This window comes from Mus musculus, chromosome 9 (assembly GCF_000001635.26).
Source record: "Mus musculus strain C57BL/6J chromosome 9, GRCm38.p6 C57BL/6J".
NCBI classification, from domain to species: domain Eukaryota; kingdom Metazoa; phylum Chordata; class Mammalia; order Rodentia; family Muridae; genus Mus; species Mus musculus.
This window is the reverse complement of record NC_000075.6, coordinates 107,758,866-107,783,104: the sequence shown is the minus strand read 5'-3', so window position 1 is coordinate 107,783,104 and position 24,239 is coordinate 107,758,866. Positions and strand designations below refer to the sequence as shown.

At 41.3% G+C, this 24,239-nt stretch overlaps 2 protein-coding genes across 25 annotated transcripts in view; both read left to right on the top strand.

The window, feature by feature from the left end:
• Rbm6 (RNA binding motif protein 6) overlaps positions 1-9,546 on the top strand; it is a 99,800-nt gene extending 90,254 nt beyond the window's left edge. For 8 of the 11 annotated variants that reach the window (XM_006511651.4, XM_030244144.1, XM_030244145.1 and 5 more), the window contains 5 exons: positions 241-495; positions 3,457-3,531; positions 5,078-5,175; positions 8,384-8,513; positions 9,298-9,542. In XM_006511651.4, coding sequence (XP_006511714.1) covers positions 241-495; positions 3,457-3,531; positions 5,078-5,175; positions 8,384-8,513; positions 9,298-9,423 — 684 coding nt within the window. In that variant the 3' untranslated portion in view covers positions 9,424-9,542. Of the gene's footprint in view, positions 1-240; positions 496-3,456; positions 3,532-5,077; positions 5,176-8,383; positions 8,514-9,297 lie in introns of all 11 variants that reach the window. The other 3 variants (NM_011251.3, NM_029169.3, XM_006511650.4) reach the window with 2 other exon arrangements.
• Positions 9,547-12,097: 2,551 nt separating this feature from the next.
• Rbm5 (RNA binding motif protein 5) overlaps positions 12,098-24,239 on the top strand; it is a 30,513-nt gene continuing 18,371 nt past the window's right edge. For 2 of the 14 annotated variants that reach the window (NM_001359524.1, NM_148930.3), the window contains exons 1-6: positions 12,103-12,220; positions 13,479-13,544; positions 15,397-15,562; positions 17,455-17,610; positions 22,714-22,783; positions 23,256-23,329. In NM_001359524.1, the coding sequence (NP_001346453.1) occupies positions 13,528-13,544; positions 15,397-15,562; positions 17,455-17,610; positions 22,714-22,783; positions 23,256-23,329 (483 nt within the window). In that variant the 5' untranslated portion in view covers positions 12,103-12,220; positions 13,479-13,527. Of the gene's footprint in view, positions 12,657-13,478; positions 13,545-15,396; positions 15,563-17,454; positions 17,611-22,713; positions 22,784-23,255; positions 23,330-24,239 lie in introns of those variants that run through there. The other 12 variants (XR_001779079.2, XM_006511872.3, NR_153190.1 and 9 more) reach the window with 12 other exon arrangements.

The window sequence follows — 24,239 nt, the reverse complement described above, 5'->3', positions numbered from 1 at the left end:
CTGTTCCTGCTGTTTCTGTTTAAGTTATGGTCTTGTTCTTGTCCTTTCTTTTCTAAACCATGTTTTCCTGGCCTTCACAAAGTCAAACTAAGCTGTGTCACTTTCATGTGGGAGGTGAGCCATATGGATAGTGGACATGCTCCAAACCTAGTCAGAGCGAAGAAAGAAGATACAGCCTTATCAAAACATCCCCAAAATGGAAGTTAAATTTCAACGCTAACCCTAGCCTCTTTGTTCTAGCCTAAGGTGGTAAATCCACTGATTGGTCTCCTGGGTGAATATGGAGGAGACAGTGACTATGAGGAAGAGGAAGAAGAGGAACAGGCTCCTCCTGTGCAGCCTCGCACAGCACAGCCTCGCGAGGAAATGACCAAGAAAGAGAATGAAGACGACAAACTCACTGACTGGAATAAACTGGCTTGTCTGCTCTGCAGAAGGCAGTTTCCCAATAAAGAAGTTCTTACGAAACACCAACAACTGTCCGACCTGCACAAGGTATTTCAGGACATTTTTTACTCTTACCATTGCTGTAAATTAAGATGCTTAAACCTCCTTTGGTTTTAATCATCTCAAATTGAGTGTGTGTGTACATGATATGTGTGTGCCCATATGTGCCAGAGCACGTATGTAGAATGCAGAGGGCTATATGGTCATGTCAGTTCTCTCTCCATTTTTACATGGATTCTGTGAATCAGATCAACAAGGCTTGCATAACAAGCCCTTTTATCCACTGAGCCAAATTGCTAGTTTACTCATATATTTTTTTTTTGTTCTGTTTTGTCTAGTTTTTCATTTATTCTCTCATTTTTCATCCCATCTGTAGTTTCCCTTCCCTCCGCTCCTCCCAGTATCATCCCACCATGTACCTTCTCATTCCTCCAGATCCGCTCTCCATCCTTTCTCCTCCCCTCAGAAAAGATCAGGCCTTCCAGGAACATCAACCAAATACAGCATAACAAGCTACTAGGAAGCCAGGCACTGATTCTCACAACAAGGTTGCATGAGGCAACCCAGGAGGAGGAAAAGAGTCCCAAAGGCAGGCCAAAGCGTCAGAGACAGCCCCCAGTCCTACTACTCTTCTGTTTTTAATTCAAGAGTTGTTATGAATTAAGAGGTTTTGCCTGGCCTTAGAGAGCATAGCAGTTAAGAGTTCTTGCTCCTCTTCCAGAGGACCTGAGTGCAGTTCCTAGTACCTACATGGTGACAGCACAAGACTATAAGTCCAGTTCCATTGCCCTCTTCTGGCCTCTACCCTTTTTTGGACTCTGTGGTTACTGCATGCATACAGGCAAAACATTCATACATGTAATTAGTTAATTTTTAAAATTTGTACCTGCTCCCATATTAGAACTTCAGTATTCAGACCCAGTACAAGCAGTATGACTATCAAACCAGATACACAAGATGTGTAGTGAGAAAAAGGACTTGTAGATAAATAACTTGCCATTAACTAACAGTTGAGATTCAGATAAGGTGCCAATCATCTTAGATACTGGTCAGCCTCACCTGGTTCTGTCCTGGTATGATAACATGTTGTTATCCCATAGGTATTCTAGTCCCTGTCTCTTCATGCAGTGATTATTGCTTTAAGTTGTAAACACAGGAGTATTTGAGGGCATTATTTTGATATATGTTGATTCTCCCCTGTAGTCTAACCAGCAAGCCAAATTATAAAGAAATAAAGCCTTTAGATGGGCTCATGTTCTCAGAGTAATTTCTTTCACAGTTCTTCTTAGCAGATGTTGCAACATATTTAAAGAGACTATTTTGAACTTCTCAGTATAGAACTAAAAGTCTTTCTTTGCCAAAACCTGAGAAACCCTGTTTTTGTTCCTAAATATATTGCTTTGTCCCAGCCACCATATTTTGTAAAACTTCTAGGATTCTAAGAAATTTCTCCTGATGACCCTTGGAATAGACAGCCTCCTAAGTGTCTGTGACAGTGAGATTCTGAGTCAAGAATTTCAGCACCTGCAAAATTGCTAATAAATGAGAAAAGAGATTAAAAAGTAGTTTGTTGGAAGAAGAAGCCAAAGATGTGGTAAATCCATGAGCTGAACCTGCCTGAGGACCACGAACTGGAGCACTTCTATGTTCATGCCTGAAGATTTGTGGAGTTTAGACCATGTTCAAGGAATAAGGGACTCTCAGAACAGTTTTTGTTCTTTCAAAATCTTGGTGTTTCTTTTTCATATTCCTCTGGGTCTGTGAAAGTGTCTAGGGTTTGGCTGGGAAAGTGGTAGGCAGAATGGGGCATGTGATTTTTCTTCTTTGGCTTGCCCAGACCCCTTTTCCATTATTTTTACCTTAAATCAGAAGATAAACCATGGGCTGGAGATAGGTCAGTGGTTGTCTTAGTCAGTGTTCTATTAAGAAATACCATAACCAAGGCAACTCCTTTTTTTTTTTTTGGACATAGTGACACAATTTTTTTTTAAAGATTTTATGTATATCAATACACAGTCACTGTGTTCAGACACACCAGAAGAGGACATCAGATCCTATTACAGATGGTTGTAAGCTACCATGTGATTGTTGGGAATTGAACTCAGAACCTCTGCAAGAGCAATGCTCTTACTTCCTGAGGCATCTCTCTAGCCCACTCGTGGTAACTCTTATAAAGGAAAATATTAGGGGCTGGAGAGATGGCTCAGTGGTTAAGAGCACTGGCTGCTCTTCTGGAGGTCTTGAGCTAAATCCAGCAACCACATGGTGGCTTACAACCATCTGTAATAAGATCTGATGCCCTCTTCTGATGAGTCTTAAGGCAGCTACAGTGTACTTACATACAATAAGCCTTCATAAAAAATAAAGTAAAAGCCGGGTGTGGTGGCGTATGCCTTTAATACCAGCACTCAGGAGGCAGAGGCAGGCAGATTTCTGAGTTCGAAGCCAGCCTTGTCTACAGAGTGAGTTCCAGGACAGCCAGGGCTATACAGAGAAACCCTGTCTCAGGGGGAAAAAAATTAAAAAAATAAATAAAGTAAAGGAAAATATTTTTTGGATGGCTTACAATTTCAGGGGTATAGTTCATAATTGTCAAGATGGAAAGCTGAGCTATGGGGGCATTCATATTCAAACCACCACAGTAGTTAAGACTAGTGGTTCTTGTAGAAGTCCCCCGGTTTCTACCAGCACCCTCATGGAGGATCAGAAACATCTGGAACTTCAATCCTGGATGATTCATACTCATACATTTTAAAAACATAAATTAGAGTGAAATTCTCTTGTGTGGTTTACCATGTAATTTGTGTGTCAAGTAGAATATAGTTTGCTTATTGATGAAACTCAGGCAGAACCAGCTAGATATTTTTCGTTGCAGGATATATTAGTCATTTAAGAGAGCCAGTCAGAACAAAAGTTACCACCCTAAAGCCTCTGGGAAAGGCCTAGAAACATTTCTTGGCGTGTTTTGTTGTTTTCCTAGACCTGTACTCATAAAATTTCTTTTCTCAGCAAAACCTGGAAATTCACCGGAAGATAAAACAGTCAGAGCAAGAGCTCGCCTATCTGGAGAGGAGAGAGCGGGAGGTAAGCTCTGGTGAACAGTTACTCACTTTGTCTAAACCTTTTTGCCCCGTGGTGTATATTTTGTATATTGTACTGATTCCTCCTTACAAAAAGACAGAGAAGAAAAGGGGTCCCTGAACATAATATGTGGTGGGAGAGACTGAGAAAAGAGGAGGGAGCTGAAACTGCAGTCCAGGTATAATAATGAGAGGATAATAATTAACTAATTATGTAAAGGTATATAAAATAAAACCACAGTAGAAGCTGAAAAAATATATATGTTCATTGTTTATACCTTAGTAAATTATTTAAATTATTTTGTTTTTTTTTTAAAGGTTATGTTTTGCTCTCTGGGTGTGTGAAATAAATAGCACTCTTATTCTCTATTCAGTTTCTGTACAGGTCTAAAGATTTATTGAATCTATTGAAAGATTTATTGAATCTACTGAAAATAACATTGCTGGGCGTGGTGGTGCACGCCTTTAATCCCAGCACTGGGGAGGCAGAGGCAGACGGATTTCTGAGTTCCAGGACAGCCTGGTCTACAAAGTGAGTGAGTTCCAGGACAGCCAGGGCTACACAGAGAAACCCTGTCTCGGAAAAAAAAAAAAAAAAAAAAAGAAAGAAAGAAAGAAAGAAAGAAAGAAAGAAAGAAAGAAAAGAAAAGAAAAAAACATCTTTCACTATTTTAAAACTAAGTTGGAGGAAGAAGCTTAGTGTAAAAACAAATGGACTAGCTATCTAACCTGAGGTTAGGCACCCACTGCTACTGCAGAGCCCACTGCCTCAGGCAAGGTTTTTCTTTTCTTGTTGTATTCTCATATTCTCATATATTCTCTCTCTCTCTCTCTCTCTCTCTCTCTCTCTCTCTCTCTCTCTCTCTCTCTCTCTCTCTCTTTCTCTCTCTCTCTCTCTCTCTCTCTTTCTTTCTTTCTTTCTTTTTTGGTTTTTTGAGACAGGGTTTCTCTGTATAGCCCTGGCTGTCCTGGAACTCATTCTGTAGACCAGGGTGGCCTCGAACTCAGAAATTCCTGCCTCTGCCTCCCATGTGCTGGGATTAAAGGCATGTGGCACCACTGCCCGGTTCTCTTTCTTTTCTTAAGGCAGGGTCTCAACTATGTAGCCTGGGCTCTCCTGGAACACACTATGTAGACCAGGTTGGCCTTGAACCCAGAGAGATCAGCCTTTCTCTGCCTCTGCAGTGCTAGGATTAAAGGTGTGCATCACTGGCTTTCATTTTTTTTTTTTAATTCAATCTCGGAATGGTGGCCTTGCCTCTACTACTTCCAGTGCTTTGAGGCTGAGGCAAGAGAATTTTCCTAAAATCAAGGTCAACCTAAGCTACAAGGCAAGACCCTGTCTCAGACCAAATGCATAACAATAAAGCATGTGTATACATAGCACTTGGAAGGCTGAAATATGAGGATCACATGATCGCAGCCTGTGAACATAGCAAGATCCTGTCTTCCTAACCTCAACCCCTTCCACAAGAATGTCAGGAGTGGGTAGAACTTCCCCTCCAACCTCTTAAGTGGAAATCTCAGGTCTCCTCTTCTGTTTCCCACAGGGAAGGTTTAAAGAAAAAGGAAATGACCGAAGGGAAAAACTACAATCTTTTGATTCTCCAGAAAGGAAACGGATTAAATACTCCAGAGAAACAGACAGGTAAGGACAGACATTCTTCATCCAGCCACTGCCTACAGACCTAGTAATAGAACTATTTTCTGCAAATGATTTTACTTTCTTTCTCAGAGAGAGATAAAGTTACTGGAAGCTAGTTTTGTCTGGACTCCAGTAAGACCACCATGGCCATTTGACCACTTTTTTTTTTTTTACACTGAATATATGCATGTTTTCATGGAAGGTTGGCTGGCTGCAATGCTTCTGCTACTGAAAGCCAGGGCTAAAGTGGCTATCCTCAAAACTCTTACCAATAGCACTATATCTTCTTATAAGCCTGATAATGTCATATTCTTGGACTATTTCTCTGTGGAATCTCCATTCTCCAATTGCATGCTAACTGTTGCTGGATATAATATGACCTCTCAACTTCCTCTTCTTGTTTCCAGTCAAACAGTTCCCAATCATAACCCCAGAATTCCATCAAGTCTGCTGATAATCTGCGATGTATTGCCGCTGTACTAAGTGCAAGAAATTAATATTAACATTAATTAATATTAATAATTGTTATTAGTAATTAATTAATATTAATAAAGTAGACAAGACATACATTTGATGTACAGAGTAGAGAAGGCTTAAGTGATAATGTAGCTCACAGGAAAGCTAGAAAGGAAGGGAACAGGAAAAGGTTTCAATGGGAGGAAACCATGTTCAACAGGATTTTTTTGTTCTTTTTGAATTGTTTTTGGTTTTTTTTTTTTTGTTTATTTTTTTTTTTTCTTCCAAGATAGGATTTCTCTGTGTAACTTTGGCTATCCTAGAAATCACTTTGTAGTCCAGGCTGACCTTAAACTCAGATCTGCTTGTCTCTGCTGACCATGCACTGGCATTAAGGGCATGTACCACCACCACCACCCAGCTTTTTTTTTTAAAGCAGATGGTGTATTTGACAAGTGGTTTGACAGAGCTAAACAGTTGGAGTATGTTGTTGAGTGACAGGAAATGAGGCAGCCTAACTGATTAGAGACCAGTTCACTTTCAGCATACTTTTAAGTTATCAGGAAACCATTTAAAGTGGGGTACTAATCTACTTTAAGAATTATTTTTTTGTTTTGTTTTGTTTTTAAGATTTATTTATTTTATATTTTGAATACACTATTGCTGTCTTCAGACAACTCCAGAAGAGGGCATCAGATCTCATTACAGATGGTTTTGAGCCACCATGTGGTTGCTGGGAATTGAACTCAGAACCTTTGGAAGAGCAGTCAGTGCTCTTAACCACTGAGCCATCTCTCCAGCCCTACTTCAAAAATTATTAAGTTTACAGAAGATACACTTAAACAGAGACTATTGATGATGCTTACCTTATGGGTCTAATGAGAGATGATTGCCAAAGGCAGACTGTGACTGGGTTAAAGAAACACTTGAAGTCCACCTTGCTTTGTGAGTAGTGGGATTGAAGAGTCACTGATAATTCTTGAGTTTCTTTCTCCTGTTTATAACAAGAAAGGGTATTTGAGGCCTTGAAAGAAGAAAAAGAAACTGACAAAAAATGTTCCTAAGCAGAAGGGAAGGAGGCAGAATGGCTTCAAACCAGACGAAATTAGCCTGCCTTCCCGCCCACCCCCTCCCCCAAGTATCTGGGTTAAAGGCAAATGTTACCTACCATGCTTGCTTCCTCTTCCTTTACAGGAATATTCCAGACATCTTCTAAGGTCCTGCTCACTGTACTCTTTAATTCTGATTCCTCCACTTTCTCTGTTTGGACTCTAATGTACTCAGTGCCTCAGCTGCCACAATAAGCCAGCATGTCAGTTCTGTTTTCTGAACTTCAACACTTCTGGTGCCTCAAACTTTTAATGCCAGCACTGTAAATTCACAGGCAAATGGATCTTAAGACTAGCCTGTTCTACGTAGTAAATTCCAGACCAACCAAGTCATAATAAGACCCTATCCCATAAAACAAAACTGTTTTCAGGGGCTGGAGAGATTGCTCAGTGGTTAAGAGCACTGACTGCTCTTCCAGAGGGCCTGAGTTCAAATCCTAGCAACCACATGGTGCCTCACAACCATCCGTAATGAGACCTGACTCCCTCTTCTGGTGCATCTAAAGATAGCTACAGTGTACTTTCATATAGTAATAAATAAATCTTTTTTAAAAAAAACAAAACTGTTTTCAGTTACATCTTGATTATTTCTTCTTGTGCTTGTCTGAGGCTCCACATTGCACCCCAGTTTAGTACTTCTAAACCTTCAGTCAATTCCTTCATAGCCTTCTGTTTCCCCTGTCTTACTCAATCTTTCTTCTTTATACTATAAAGTATATAAGTGGAATGAAAGTTTATTAAAGATAGTGTTTTTAGAATTATATATTTGAGGGTTAGAGAGATGACAGTGTTCATGAGTACTTATTGCTCTATTAGAGGACTCAGATTCCGTTTCCAGCACCCACATGTTCTTGCAACTGTCCATAACCCCAATCCAGGGAACCCGATGTCTCCTGACCTGCATGGGCACCAGGCACATGTGGGTACATATACATGCAGCTAAAATATTCATACACATAGAATAAGATAAACCTACAAGGATTATATATTCATATATTAATATTACAGAATGTGTAGTAAGGAGGTTGTATATGTGTGCACCATGTTTATGTAGGAGCCCATGCAGGCCAGAGAACTGGGTGTTGAATTCCCTGAAATGAGAGTTAAAAGCACTTGTAAGTGCTGGGAACTGAACGTGGGTCAAGTGTTCTTATATGCTAAGCATCTCTCTCAGCCCTAATGAAGATTTTTTCTTTTAATAATCTGACCTCAGAACCACCGTGTCTTTATCAGTTCCTGCTACTCCTCTACCAGACAAATACTTTTATATGCCTGCTACACATTTTCTAGCTCATAAGCCCCTCATTTGTCCAGATCCATTTCAGAGGTGTCTTCTTGCTTAAAATCCTTTGACTTTTGATGATAGCTGTTCAAATTCGTGTCCCCTTCATTGTATTTCTGTGGCACACATCCATCATTGCTACATCCATGACTGATCTCAGTGTCCTGTAAATATCCATTCACAAAGTCTTCAAGTTCTTTCCCATGATCAGGGCCCAGTCATAGTCACCTCTGTGCCCACAGGACAAGCCTAGTTACATGAATATCGGGTTGTGTTTAATATACTTATTAGGAAGCAGATCTCAGCAAGAGATCAGCAGCTCACCTTGAAAATGGTGGTAGAAGAGTATCTGTCTCTCTTACAGTGATCGTAACCCTGTTGATAAAGAAGACACTGACACTAGTAGCAAAGGAGGCTGTGCCCAGCAGGCCACTGGCTGGAGGAAAGGGGCGGGCCTGGGATATAGCCATCCTGGATTGGGTTCATCAGAGGAGGTAAGATGAATCCGTCTTCCTGGGAGTTATATGACCCTTGAATATATTTAACTTTTCTGTCTGGCCTCAGAGCACATGCCCAAAATAGAGATCAGAGGACACTTTCTAGAAATCAGTTCTCTCTCTACCTTGTAGTAATCAAATCAGGTCCTCAGGTTTAATGGCAAGTACCCTTATCCACTAAGCCAACTCACCGGCCCTTCCCACCTAGATCCTGGGTTATAACTTGTTGTGCTGGGCCTTTGGTGATTTCCCCGGCAGTGAGAAGAAGGCAGGGAGGTTGAATAGCGTTCATCATACTCCTGTGTAAGGAACAAGCAGTGAGGGCAGTGTAGGAGCCAGAGCCAAGAGAGCTGACCAGTGACGAGGAGGTGGAACACTCACTTCTCAATCCGAGACTCTAGTAATGATACCAAAAAACAAACAAACAAAAAGGTAGGGGTTTTGAGGGAACACAGTGACTAAAAAGAGCCAGGAAGCCAGTAGTCAAAGATTAGAGACCCCTATCTATGAGAGGGATTGTCAGCACAGATCTTTGATAGCTAAGATGTAGTTCCCTGGAAAGATAGAGCTCGGCTTATTTTCAGGGAGTGCACATAGCCAAGATGGTCAGAGGAAGTATTTATTGCCCATTTGGATAGGGTTGGGCCTCTACAATTGCTGACCAGCAAAGACTTACCCATTTCATTTCTGTTAAAACGCGTGTCTAATATTGAAATCTTTATTTTGAAAGCATGACATTGTGGTCTTCCTTATCTAAAGATCTCTTTTGATTGTTCTGCAGATTGAAGGGCGGATGAGGGGACCTGGGGGTGGTCCCCCAGGAAGAACCAGCAAGAGACAGTCTAATGAGACTTACCGAGACGCTGTTCGAAGAGTCATGTTTGCTCGATATAAAGAACTCGATTAAGAGTGGAGACACCCCGCAGGACACAATTTCCTCTTTGTTTTGTTTGTCCTTTTCTCCTTTTGTTTTGTTACTGTTCTTGCTGCTAGAACTTTTTTAAATAAACTTTTTTTCAATGTGAATAAATTTTGTTAAAGTTTTTTTTTTTCCTACAATGGGTAGAGATTAGAGCTTGATGTTAAAAAGTAGAAAATGGAGCTGGAGAGATGGCTCAGTGGTAAGAGCACTGGCTGCTCTTCCAGGGGTCCTGAGTTTAATTATCATCAACTACATGGTGGCTCACAACCATCTGCAATGAGATTTGATGCCCTCTTCTGGTGTGTCTGGAGAGAGCAACAGTGTACTCACATACATAGAATAAATACATCTTTTACAGAGAGAAGGAAAGTAAGTAGAACAGGCATGCCATCATGTAGGCATCTGAGTTAATGCTGAAATGCTCAGCTGTGCTAAAGCAGGCATGGAAGAACCACATTGATCTCAGCAGGGAAAGGAGTCTCTCTGACCTGTGGGTGTTGGTAACTGTTAAGGTAAAGCACACCTCCATTGTAGGTTCACTAATTAAAGACTCAGAAGCTCTTTGACCACCTCAAGGCTATAGGGAAAACAAAGTCCTACAATTGCCTCAAAGCAAAGATGTCTTTCACTTTTTTTCTATAGCAGTAGTTCCAATACTGGGACAAAACATTTAATCGTTTATTTTTTTGCCACATAATCAGAGAGGTGATTGGTTGGGTTGGTTTTAAAAGACTCATGAAAGTGATTATGTCACTGGGTTAGGTTGGTTTTTTCGAGACAGGGTTTCTCTGTGTAGCCCTGGCTGTCCTGGAACTCACTTTGTAGACCAGGCTGGCCTCAAACTCAGAAATCCGCCTGCCTCTGCCTCCCAAGTGCTGGGATTAAAGGCGTGCGCCACTGCGCCCGGCTTACTATTTTTATTTGTCTCTGCGTGTAGTTTAGGTGCATTTAGGGCCAGAAGACGGCATGGGATCCCTGGAGGTGGTATTATATAGGCTTGTGTGCTACCTGATACGAGTGCTGGGAACCAAATTTGGATTCCCTGATAGAGCAGCAAGCACTCCATCTCCAGCTTTTAAGTTTTTAAAATGAAAGACTTAAGATTATTTTATTAAAACTTTGTTCAATAATATATTTGCTTTTTTGTGTTGCTTAAATTAGAACAATTTCCATTGTCTTTGGTACATCGACTACCAGATAGCCTAGGATATATAGTCCATCTACTCACAAAAACAATTCTACTCAACAGACAGACACAATTGAGAGGATGCCATTCATCCCTGGATGGAATCTGTCTAGGGATAGGGGAGTAGCTTTTGAGTTTAAAATTGAATTGGCAGCATGGTGGCTCACCTTTAATCCCAGCAACCAGTGAGTGAGTTCTTTATATCACCCTGGCTTTCCTGGAACTCACCTTTTTAGACCAGGCTGGCCTTGAACTCAGAGATCCAATTACCTCTGGGATTATAGGCATGGATCACCACACCCTGCTATAAGTGGTTTCTATGATCTGCAGACAAATGTATATTTTCTGCGGTTAAGTGTGTTATATATACTCAACCATAATTGGGCATATCTTAACATTTACATAATTGTATACTGAGAATACATAGATACAAAAGAAAGATGTTGAGTATGTGTTCCTTCAGCTGTGTTATCAGGCATTTCTAGCCAGTTTCAGTCACCCTAATTCCTGCACACCGTTATTCTTATCAGACTTGTAATCCCAGAAGGAGGTGAAAACTGGAGGGTCAGAAACAGTCCCACACTAAGGAGATGGATCTTGGTCAGTCTACATTGTGAATTCCAGGCTAACCAGAACTATAGAGACCCTTTCTAAAGAAAACAAAAGGGAGGGAAGGGAAGAAAAATTAAAAAAAAAAATGAGGGAAATCTGCTCCCTAATAACTACATATGCAGAGGACAAGTTATGGCAACTGGATGACAATATCTCCACAAAAAGCAGAGAGAGGGGGGGGGGGAACCTCTAGGGTTTTGTCTGTTTTGTTGGATTTTTTTTTTTAATGTGTAGTTGGGTGATGATTTGGTTTGAATTTGGGCTGCTTTGCATTTACTTATTGTTGGTGTATTTGAACACACATCCATGTTTGCCACATCAGAAGACTACTCTCATGCGTGGTTCTCTTTCCATCCTGTGAATTGCAGGGATGGAACTCAGGGTTTTAGGCTTGGCAGTAAGCCTTACCTGATGAGGCTATCTCACAGGCTTGGTTTTATTGTTGTTTTGTTTGCTTGTGGCAGGGTCTTACAACAAAATATCCCTATTGTTCTGGAGTTCATATTCTAGTGCTGGCATGGCTTCTGAAAACAAGCTAGTTCAGTTTCCAGTTTACCGAATTATTAGCTCTGTATGTTTGTAAAACGACTAGGGAAGTAATCCGTAGTATGCCTTCTCTACGAACTGGATTATACGTTTTACAGTGTGTCAAGCGCTGGTAAAGTTCACATCCGGGTTCTCAGAAGCTGAATGGCAGCTTTGTCATGGAGCAGATGAAATACGCAAAAAAATTAACGCAGGGTATAGTGACAGGCTGCCTGGGCGACCACACTTCCCGGCAGCCCTCGCGCAGACCGGCACCCTCGCTGATTGGACGCCTCTGGAGAGGCGGGTAGGATGGGAGGTGGGGGAAGGTCGACGCGCGAGGGACTGTGGGTAGGAGAAGACGGTCGGTGGAGACGCCATTTTGTGGAGCGGCCGAACCTTGTAGGAGGTTCTGGGGCGCAGAGCCGCTACTGCTCCTGCTTTGTTCCCTCTGTGGGGGTGAGTGCGGCTGCCGTCCATTACACCCCAGTGATTTTGCAATTGGTGCTGTCCCTTAAGTCTGCCTGTCAGCCGCCAGAGGTGACCGCTCAGCCGAGTCTTTGAAGAGACTAAACTAAGCAAGCGCTTGAGGGCCGCGCCCCTCCTCGCCTCTGGCTCTGCTGGCTTTCATAGGTTGCCCCCTAGCCCGGTCCTCGACCCGCCTCTTTGGAGTTGTTTGTCTCTTGCTGGGACGTTGTCCCGAATCCCCTGTCGTGCGGAGCTGTGGAGCGCCTGGCAGTCTCTTAAGCCATCATCGCCCTGAGTCTCCAACTGAATCTCGCTGTGCGAAAGGTGGTTGGGAATGGGTGTGGGGAGGGATGGATGGAAGATAAGAAAGATGGACTGAATGCCGGATTCAGTTGCGCCGCCATCTCGGCTGCGATACCCCGCGGAGGTGGGCATGGGCAACCTCCCTGGGAGGTGGGTGCGGGCATCTCGGGCGAAAACAAGGGACAGCCGTAGCCGTTCGACCCCGGAACTTGACCCACTAGATGTCTCTTATTTTTTAAGTCAACGAATGTTTGTTAAGTGCTTGCTTTAAAAGACCAGATTCTAGAAATGGCAGTAACTATAGTTTCTGGGACATCACAGGCATCATAGCTGTGTGATGTTTTATTACGGCCAATCGGCCGGGGAAAGGCTGTGGGTCACTCGGTGGCCTGTTGTCGATCAGGGCTGGTCCAAGACATAGGTGTTATTGATACACAGATATTAAGCCGAGTCAAGGTTTGGTCTTGTCTTACTGAAATAAATTGAGATCAGGCGATGTGTTATATATGTAAATTTCAATCAGATCAGCATTCCAGCTTCTAAGTTTTTGTCAGAAAAATTTGAGATCGTGTTACAATTTTAGTGTTGAATTTTATATTAACGAAGACAGTTGGATGAATGCTTTAATCATTGTCCATCTCAATAAATAGCGTTGCTTTGGTTATGAAAATCAGGAGCTTTTTGCTTTGTAATTGTAGTGGGAGTGTCCAAGGTGTCTAAAGCCTTCACCCTTCTTGAGTTTCTTATTGAATATATGATCTTAATATGTTAAAGTGACCTTCATCTTCCTGCTTCTTAACACAATTATGACTTAGTGTTGACAGCCTCCTTTTCCTTCCTCTTTTTAGTCATTGTTAAGTATTAGCCACAGTTTCTATCCCAGTTTGTAGGGTTCTTGAATTAAGTGATCTCTGAAATTTGCAATTTTTCTCTTTCCCACCCCTAGGGGAAAATTTAAGCCTTTTGAAGCAGTGTGCTAGCTCTTCCGTGAGACGATGGGTTCAGACAAAAGGTGAGTTTCAATACATGACATGCCTTTGATCTCAACAGCTTAGTTGGGACTGAAATATTTGTTTAAAATTGTTTATTCAGCCCTGTGTGGTGATGGCAGCTTACAGGTTTTAATCCCCGCAGAGACAGGCAAATCTCACTGAGTTCAAGGCCAGCCAGGGCTACATAGAGAAGGCCTGTCTCAAAAAAGGAAAAACAAAAACAAAACAAAGCAACAACAGTAATAAATTATTTATTTTGCAAATGAATATTTAAATGTCTATTGTGTTTCAAGTGTTCCAAATGACTACTTTCATGATTCTGTTCTCACAAGCTTCAGTCTAGTGAGAGTTAACAGTTAGGATAAAAAATGTAAAGTACTGTCTGGACACATGAGGAGAAAGGGAAGTGTCTTGGGGAAAGTATTGTCGGAGGTGCAGTCCAAAGGCTAAGAACTAGGTTAAGGAAAGCAGTGTGGAGTAGGCCATGGAAAGTTCCAGCTGTGGGCAGGAGCTATTCAAAGCCTGCTTGAGAAGCAGTGAGTGAGTGCCAATCCTTGTTATTCCCTAGTGATAGATACAGTGGCCTGGGAGGCTCAAAGCTGAGCAGCCTAGGAGCGTGGCTTACATCAAGACGATCGAGAAAGGGAAAAGCTAGTTAACATAGAACAGATTAGGACTGGGATACAGCTCGCCTGTCAGTGGTTTATGAGGCATGAGTATCAATCCCCAGTAGGTCCAGATACATTAAACAAACAAAGGTGAAAACTGTTGGCTGTTTCAGCAACTGTGGATATGGAGACCTCAAATCATTTGACTTAACATAGCCTTCACATGATCTTATTATTGACAGGCCAGTTCTTGTGATAGATAAAATTGACATCCAAGAAAGACTTATTTATGTCATAGGATATCATGTAGTCCTGTGACAGACTATTGCTCCAAATAACGTACGTAATTAAAATGTACCCTTTTGCAAATGTACCTTTTTGCCCATGGCTAAAAAAAAATGTTATATGGAATAAATGTTTTCTGAGCCTGTCAGTTTGAAGTAATCATCCACTTCTGTGTACAGATGAACCACTTGGTTAACAGGTTGACTGGCAGTGGTTGGAGGGAAGACATAGGTCGTCTAGAGCATTGGTCCATTTCTGGTTTGTGTGGCGCCCTTGAGAGTCTAAGTTGTTAAGATTAACTCTTCCATGCTGGCAGTGGTTGCTCTCAACTTTGGTCCCTGCACTCATGAGGCAGAGGCAGGCAGATCTCTTGAGTTCAAGACCAACATGGTCTACAAAGTGAGTTCCAGGACAGCTAGGGCTACACAGAGAAACCCTGTTTGAAAAACCAAAAAGGAAAAGGAAAAAAAAAACATTTACTCTGAAATTGGATGAGATTTAAGTAACTACTTTCTTGCTGTCTTTGGTCAGTATTATCTGAAATGGAAATAAAGGAATAATATATCAACCATAGGCTTAAGAAAACACTAAGAATAAACTTTGAGAATATGTTCCCTTCTCAAAAACTTTAATCCAAATAACTAATAGTTATATTTTCTGACTTTCTGTCAATTCCTTAAAATTGTGTGTGTGTATGTTTTCTCTCTCCTTTTCTTGAGACCTGGGTGGTCTAAAGCTCTAGAGATCACCCTCCTGCCTTTGCCTCCTCGGATTACAGGCATGCATCACCACAACTTGCCTAAGAATGTTCTTTCAGTAGATATCTTTGTAAACTAAACATGGGTGGTATGTTTTAAGGGATACATTAAACTATTTGGATGTATCTTATAAACTGATATGTGAGGCGATTTTTTTTTTCTGACTGTATGAAACTATATACTTACATGATGTACTTAAATGAACATTATTTTTCTCGCAGAGTGAGTAGAACAGAACGTAGTGGAAGATATGGTTCCATCATAGATAGGGATGACCGTGATGAGCGTGAATCTAGAAGCAGGCGGCGGGACTCAGATTACAAAAGATCAAGCGATGATCGGAGAGGTGATAGATATGATGACTATCGGGACTATGATAGTCCAGAGGTGAGTAATAGCTATTGTCAATAAAAATTATATAAAGAAGTGTGGTGACTAGAAAATTACACTGATCACTCAGAAGCATACTTAAGTTGAATGTAACTTCGAGAGACGAAGTGGGCCTTTAATACAACCAATAGCTAAAGTCTTTGTAAGGGTCCTGTGACATGGACTCCTTTGAGTACTTGAACTTCATGAGCTTCTCTGCATACCAATGCACCCTTATAGAAGATAGGCTGCAAGGAGGACCGTCAACTCTGCCAGGATCTCCTATGTTACCTCTGCTGTCCTGGAACTTACTGTATAGAGCTGGGCTGACTTGAAACTCACAGATACTCCTGTCTCTGCCTCCCAAGTTCTGGATTAAAGATGTGGGCACTCTTTCCTGTGATGTGCTCACATCTTAGAGATGAGGTGGTGGGGGGTGGGACATAGCTCAAGGAGAGAACATTTGCATAGCATGTGCAAGGCCATAGACTTGGTCCTCAGTATTTGTAGGGCTATTGGTTTGATTTAGTTTGATTTTTTGTTTGTTTGTTTTTTTAAGATTTATTTATTTATTTATTATATGTAAGTACACTGTAGCTGTCCTCAGACACTCCAGTCAGATCTCGTTACGGATGGTTGTGAGCCACCATGTGGTTGCTGAGATTTGAACTCCTGACCTTCGGAAGAGCAGTCGGGTGCTCTTACCCACTGAGCCATCTCACCACCCCGATTTTGGTTTTTTGAGATGGAGTTTTTCTGTGTATCCCTGACTGTCCTGAATGTCCCTCTGTAGACCAGGCTGACCTCAAACTCAGAGCTCCACCTGCCTCTGCCTCCTGAGTGCTGGGATTAAAGGCCTGCACCACCATCCATCATCTAGCACTTTCTTTTTTAATATTGCATACTTGTTCCTATCTGTGTTTGGAAATAGTTATACAGCCTATATACTTTTTTTTAAAAAAAAAAAAAAGATTTATTGATTGATTGATTTATTTATTTATTATATGTAAGTATACTGTACCTGTCTTCAGACACACCAGAAGAGGGCATCAGATCTCATTACAGATGGTTGTGAGCCACCATGTGGTTGCTGGAATTTGAACTCCAGACCTTCGGAAGAGCAGTCGGGTGCTCTTACCCACTGAGCCATCTCACCAGCCCGCAGTCAGTGCTCTTAACCACTGAGCCATTTCTCCAGCCCCAGCCTATATACTTTTATACCTTTTGCACTTTTAAGGCTTATTTACATTTATCAATATTTATATTGATGTTTTACGTACATGGATGTCAGTATGAGCGTACAGAGCCTCTGGAACTGGAGTTATAGACAGTTGTAAGATGTTCATGTGGGTACTGGGAATTGAACCTGGGTCCCATGAAATAGCACTTAACTATTGTTGAGCCATTTCTCCAGTCCTATGGTAATTTGCATAACAGGACACTTTTTTTGGTTTTTTTCGAGACAGGGTTTCTCTGTATAGCCCTGGAACTCACTCTGTAGACCAGGCTGGCCTTGAACTCAGAAATCCGCCAGCCTCTGCCTCCTGAGTGCTGGGATTAGAGGCGTTCCTGTGCCACCACGCCCGGCTCAGGACACTATTTTTGTGTTACTATTTTATAGTGACTTATTAAACCATTCTTCACAACTAAGAGAATGTCAACTTAAGAAATACTGCATTGAAAGCTAGAGAGATGGCTCAGCAGTTAATGTTAGCTATTCTTGCAGAGGCTCCAGATTTGGTTTCTAGCACCCACATGGTGGTTTACAACTATCTTTAGCTCCAGTTCCAAGCTATCTGGCATCCTCTTCTGTACTCTCTGGGTACCAGGGATGCACATATGGGACACATAGGGTCTAGATTGAAGGGTAAACAGTGGCCTTAATTATAATTTTGCTTTCTTTGGACCAGAGAGAGCGTGAAAGAAGGAACAGTGACCGGTCTGAAGATGGCTATCATTCAGATGGTGACTATGGAGAACATGACTATAGACATGACATCAGTGATGAGAGAGAGAGCAAGACCATCATGCTCCGTGGCCTTCCTATCACCATCACCGAGAGCGATGTAAGAGAAGCAACAAACAGCTCTAACATTCTAGTAGGGACAACAAACTTACTCGTTGTCTCATGGTACTATCTGATGTCAATTAGTGGAATAGATTTTTTCTTGGTGAACTGAAGGAAAGTATTATTTATATCTAACCTTTGAAGATCAGTATAGAATTTTCTAAAGGTTTTGACTATAATAAGCCTTGTTTGTTCATTAACTGTTAGATGGAACAGCTAATTCATGCTTTAAAGGTTTTAAAGCTGCTCATGATACCTCACACCTGTAATCTTAGCACTTAAGTAGAAGCAGCCGGACGTGGTGGCGCACGCCTTGAATCCCAGCACTCAGGAGGCAAAGGCAGGCGGATTTCTGAGTTCGAGGACAGCCTGGTCTACAAAGTGAGTTCCAGGACAGCCAGGGCTACACAGAGAAACCCTGTCTCGAAAAACCAAAAAAAAAAAACAAAAAAAAAGAAGAAGAAGAAGTAGAAGCAAGAGAGGATCTCCCTGAGGATCCATCTAAGTCATATTCTGTCTCAAAAAAAATTAACTTTTGTTTTTGAGGATTGGTCTTTCCCAAGCTCAGTCCTCCACTTGTACCTGAGTCGCCTCCTCTTACCCCCATTAATAATAAACTGCCTCTATTTAAGGGACTAGAAAGATGATTCAGCAGTTGAGAACAGTGACTGCTCTTCCTGAGGATCTGGGTCCAATTCCAGTCCCCACATGATGGCTCACAACTTTTTGTAACTCTGACCTTCAAAGGTATGAGGCACAGATATGGTGCATAGCCATACATGGGGCAAAATACCTATGTGCATAAGATTTTTGAAATTTTTTGAAGAAAAATTAACTTTTAGTGCCCAGCCTGGTGCTGTATGCTAGTAATATAAACACTGAGGAGGCTGAGGCAGATAGACTGTTGATTTCAGGCCAGTCCAGGATATATAACAAGACCCTTAGAGCCCAAAGACTGAGCTCTAACACCACCATAAAGAAAGCCAGAAAGTAACAGTATTAGTAACCTGTCTTTTTATTCTGAACAGTTAGAGTTTCTACTTGAAATCTCAGAAAAACATGTTGAAAAGGATACTTCATTCTTTGGCCTGCCTGCCTGCCTTCCTTCCTTCCTTCCTTCCTTCCTTCCTTCCTTTCTTTCTTTTTTTTAAGATTTATTTATTGGGGGTGGGGCTGGAGAGATGGCTCAGCAGGTAAGAAAACTGACTTCAGGTCCTGAGTTCAAATCCCAGCATGGTGGCTCACAACCATCTGTAATGGGATCTGATGCCCTCTTCTGGGCTGTGTGAAGACAGCTACAGTGTACTTACATGTTATAAATAAATAAATCTTAAAAAAAAAAAAAAAAAAAAAGATTTATTTACAGGCTGGCGAGATGGCTCAGCGGGTAAGAGCACTGACTGCTCTTCCAAAGGTCCTGAACTCAAATCCCAGCAACCATGGCGGCTCACAACCACCCGTAATGAGATAAAACTTTGGGCCGGAGCAAGCAGGAACTGAGCGAGCTGAGTTGTTTATAGCATGCGGGGTTGACTGGAGTGAGCCAAGGTCCTAACAATTCCCAACAAACACATGAAGGCTCACAACCATCTGTACAGCTGTGGTATACTCACATACATAAAGTAAATAAATAAATCTTTAAAGATTTGTTTACTTTTATTTTATGTGCATTGGTGTTTTACCTGCAAGTGTATCTGAGGGTGCCAAAAGTCCCCCGGAGCTGGAGTTAGAGATAGTTGTGGGCTGCCATGTGGGTGCTGAGAATTGAACCTAGGTTCTCTGGAAGAGCAGTCAGTGCTCTTAACTGCTGGACCTCCACCCTGACATTTCTTAATTTCTAATAGTATTTCAAGTGTTAACTTTTTTCTAGCCACATGTACTTGCTTTTTATTTATTGTTCTTGGGAGAATTGCATTCGCTCCCCCTTGGAGTCCCTTCTGTGTCATGATTCAGGGTCTAATAGGAGGGACTGAACTCTTCCCCTTCACCGTTAGTCTTTTCACGTAGACCTGTGCTATAGTTATCAGTGCATTTCTCTACACAATATTGCATTTCTAAAAACAGCTTTTGTCTAAAGTAATTGTCCATTGTTCTTATCCCTGAAGGGCAGTATGCTGAAAGGAATGTGAGGTTAAACATGTTTTTTGTCCTGTGTGGGGGTGGGAGTCGGGTGCATTCATGACAGGGTTTTTCCAGGTTGTCCTAGAAGTCCTTCTGTAGCCTAGGCCGGTGTCAACTCAAGAGATCTGCCTGTCTCTGCCTCCTGAGTACTGGAATTAAAAGCTTATGTTTTTACCACTACTACCACAAAATATGTTTTTGTTTTTTAAGATCTATTTACTTATGTATATCAGCACTCTATTTACATGTATGCCTACATGATAGAAGAGGGCATCAAATTCCATTACAAATCTTTGTGATCCTCCATGTGGTTGCTGGGAGTTGAGCTCAGGACTTTCGGAATAGCAGTCAGTGTTCTTAACTACCCAAAATGTTTTTAAAAGATATAAATGGGGCTGGTAAGATGGCTCAGCCGTTAAGATAACCGACTGCTCTTCCAAAGGTCCTGAGTTCAAATCCCAGCAACCACATGGTGGCTCACAACCATCTGAAACGAAATCTGATGCTCTCTTCTGGAGTGTCTGAAGACAGCTACGGTGTACTTACATATAATAAATAAAAATTAAAAAAAAAAAGATATAAATGCCAGAATCTGTTGCCCAGGAGCAAAATAATCAATGTCATAATGTTTAGTAAAACTTAAATCTAAAGATACAGATGTTTAACCTGGAAGTAACTATTATAGTAAATGTGAGATGGGCTGTTTACAGTTAAGTTGTTATTTCAATGTCACCTTGGTACAAAGCCACCTACTGTCCCTTGAAAAACCATGAACAGCCAAGTCAGCATATGATAGTTATAGCATACAAAGCAAGTTGGCATTGCTGGATATGATAGCATGTGCTTATACTCTCAGCTGCTGAGGACTCTGAAGCACGATGGAGGTTTGACATGAGTTTTAAACCAGTCTTGGCAAGACCTTTATTATTTGTGTGTGTGTGTATGTGTGTATGTGTGTGTGTGTGTGTGTGTGTGTGTGAGAGAGAGAGAGAGAGAGAGAGAGAGAGAGAGAGAGAGAGAGAGAGAGAGAGAGAGAGAGCGCGAGCAGACATGGTGAGAGTATGAGTATTCAGGGAGCCAATTGTGTGGAAGTTTTTGTTTGGGAGTGAGATGGGGATCTATGTGGTGTTGACCATGCTAACCTCAAAGATATCCTCCTGCCTCTGCCTCCCAAGTGTTAGGGTTAAAGACATTTGCCACCATGTCTAGACTTTCTTCATAAGACATTGGATATAACGTCTTGTTTGTTTGTTTGTTTGTTTGTTTGTTTGTTTGTTTGTTTGTTTGTTTGTTTCGAGGCAGGGTTTCTCTGTATAGTCCTAGCTGTCCTGGAACTCACTTTGTAGACCAGGCTGGCCTAGAACTCATAAACCCGCCTGCCTCTGCCTCCCAAGTGCTGGGATTAAAGGTGTACACCACCACCGCCTAGATAAAGTCTTAACTGAAGAACACAGGAACTTTTTTCAAGAGAAATTTTAAAAGATGAGAAAAGAGCTACATGGGGGTAGTTGACCTCAATTTTGAGAGATAGAAATGCTTGGGTTGTGTAGAAAACTGGGGAAAGGGTATAGTGAATGGAATTATGAGCTGATACACAGTATGGAAACATACTGAAGGCCTTACACAGACAGCTTTATTTGGTGATGGTCAGATGCTACTGGCAGGAGAGAAAGGTAAGAATATTAGTTGGAGGCTTTGAAAGCGCAGATAGCTATCGTTCCTGCCATTCCCAACTGGTTCAGTATCCCTAGACAATGTGCTTGTTAGGATCCCAACAGTTTCTGTCCTATGTGCTATCAGTCAACTTGATTGATTGCTGTTACATTGATTGATTCAGGAGCACACATGTGAAGGTCAGAAAACAGCTTGCAGGAGTCAGTTCTTTAGTTTCAGTGTGAGTCTTGGAGATGACCTTTGCCCACTGAGCCATAAGTTTTTTTCTTTTCTTGTTTTCCAATAAATAATAGAGAAAATCTGTTTCCTTTGTTTATTAACAAGCTAATATCAACCATACCAAACTTACAACTAAAACTGGGTTAAAAAGTGAATCTGTATGTTCTTTTATTGGTCAGTCCAACAGTCCAGAAAAGGATGACATTGGAAGGATTAGGGGTGAGAGAGTGGGCTTAGAGCACAGGAATTTTAATTTACAGCATTTCTATATCTATCTTATCTGTCCTTCCTCTCCTCTTTTGTAGCTGTTATGTAGCTCTAGGTATCCTGAAACTCCTTGTTATCAGGCTGGCCTTGAACTCAGCTCCACCTGTCTCTGCCTCCCAAGTATGCCTCAAACTTTTTTTTTTTTTTTAGGTTTTTCGAGACCGGGTTTCTCTGTGTAGCCCTGGCTGTCCTGGAACTCTGTAGACCAGGCTGGCCTCAAACTCAGAAATCCGCCTGCCTCTGCCTTCCAAGTGCTGGGATTAAAGGCTTTCATCACCACGCCTGGCTTGCCTCAAACTTTTGATCCTTTGTTTCCATCTCCTGATTGGGATTTGAGGCCTGAACTTGGCTGACTCTTTTATTCTTGGTCAAATATGCTTCTGAGGACAGTGACATATCCTGTGTTCTTCAGAATACACGTCCACGAGGTTAAGGGTTTAGTCATGTCATGATCAGAACTGTAGGATAATGTAAATAACTGGACTGGAGGAAAGTATCTAGGTAGCACATAGCTAGATTGTTAGCTTTCTTTTTTTTTTTTTTTTTTTTTTTGGTTTTTCGAGACAGGGTTTCTCTGTATAGCCCACTTTGTAGACCAGGCTGGCCTCGAACTCAGAAATCCACCTCCTCTGCCTCCGGAGTGCTGGGATTAAAGGCGTGTGCCACCACGCCCGGCTGTTAGCTTTATTTTTATGAAAAATACTATCGATAGCCTTTAAGATAAATGTATTTTAGGGTGGTATAAGTGAAAAACTTGCTGATCCTACTTCTTACGGTTTTTTATGACTGTAGCTTAATCTAACTGTAAAACCCTGTACAGATTCGAGAAATGATGGAGTCCTTTGAAGGCCCTCAGCCTGCAGATGTGAGGCTGATGAAGAGGAAAACAGGTGAGAGCTTGCTTGGTTCCTGCCTGTTATAGTTCTCTTCCCCGTTCCCACCTCAGTCCCTAAAAAACATCCTGATAAACCCCAGCCTTCAAACACATGAATTCAGAATGAAAGGTTTGCCATGGCTAAGGAATATGAATGACTTTGAAAACGATGCTAGCATCTGAGGAACTTTTTAAAAACTTTGCTTTTAGGGATTTTCCTTTCCTTCGGTAAGTAGTGATTTATGAACTCCTTGTTTGACTGTTGCATGGTTACTTAAGTGTGGAATCAAATCAAGTGGCATTTAATTCAGGTGGCTGTTCCTTGCCATGGCAAAGTATCAAGAAGATCCCCAAGTCAAGTCACATTTGTAAAGCTGCTTCCCAATTGGCTTTGTCACGCAGTGTTGAAGCAGTGGGAGAGAGATTCACCTGTTATAAAGGAACTGACTAACACGAGTATCCCGTCTATATCTGAATGCTGTCTCTAGGTGTAAGCCGTGGTTTCGCCTTCGTGGAGTTTTATCACTTGCAAGATGCTACCAGCTGGATGGAAGCCAATCAGGTTGCTTCACTCACCAAGTCTAGATATTCATGAAAATGGAACAAGTCTGTACAATTTAAAAAAAAAAAAAGGTTGAAGGTGGTTTGTTCCAAAGGAGTGACTTGACTTTAATATTTTTAACAACAACAAAAAAGCTTTGTGTATATTAAAATTGACATTGCTAGAGTAAATACAGTTCCAAGGAGACTGTTAGAGAATTTGTTCTGATTTTAAACATGGCTACCTAACAGAACTTTACCTGTGTAGAAAATCTGTGTAGGAGTCAACAATATAACCTTTCCCTGACTGATTACATTCCTGCTCGTTGTAAACATTGAGAGCATCTAAACTATCAAACTCCATTCGACAGTGAAGAGAACACAGTGGAAGTCTGTAGCAAGACACTTTTACGCCTGATTCCAACCATATGCCAACCAGAGGCATAACCTCACAGATGGAGCTTATGAGGCTGTTAAGGACCAAGTAGAGTATTTGAACAATAAGATTGGTATGGAATCAGTGTGTTCTTTCTGTCTAATATAGGCATAGTGACATTAAGAATCTAATGTCCCTGAGAATGCCTCTTAAAATAAATCATCTATTGAAGCCTTAACTCTGAAATATTCTATACTATGTCAAAATAATGTTAAGTGTTTGTCACTTAACAGATTTTTTTTTCTAAAGAACAATATATTGACTTCCTTTAACTAGGAAATTACTTGACTTGTATGTGTGTTTTTTTTTAACAGTGTTTTATGATTCGAGTCACCTAAGAGTTGGGCTATAGAATTGGCCAATAATAACCATTTATAGCCAGACTTAATTTAAGATAAAGGTATTTCTTTGGCCCATTTGTATTGCTTTGTAGCATAAGACTATAATCTTAATGCACTATCTCAAAAATATATATATATATATTCTTAGTTTCTTT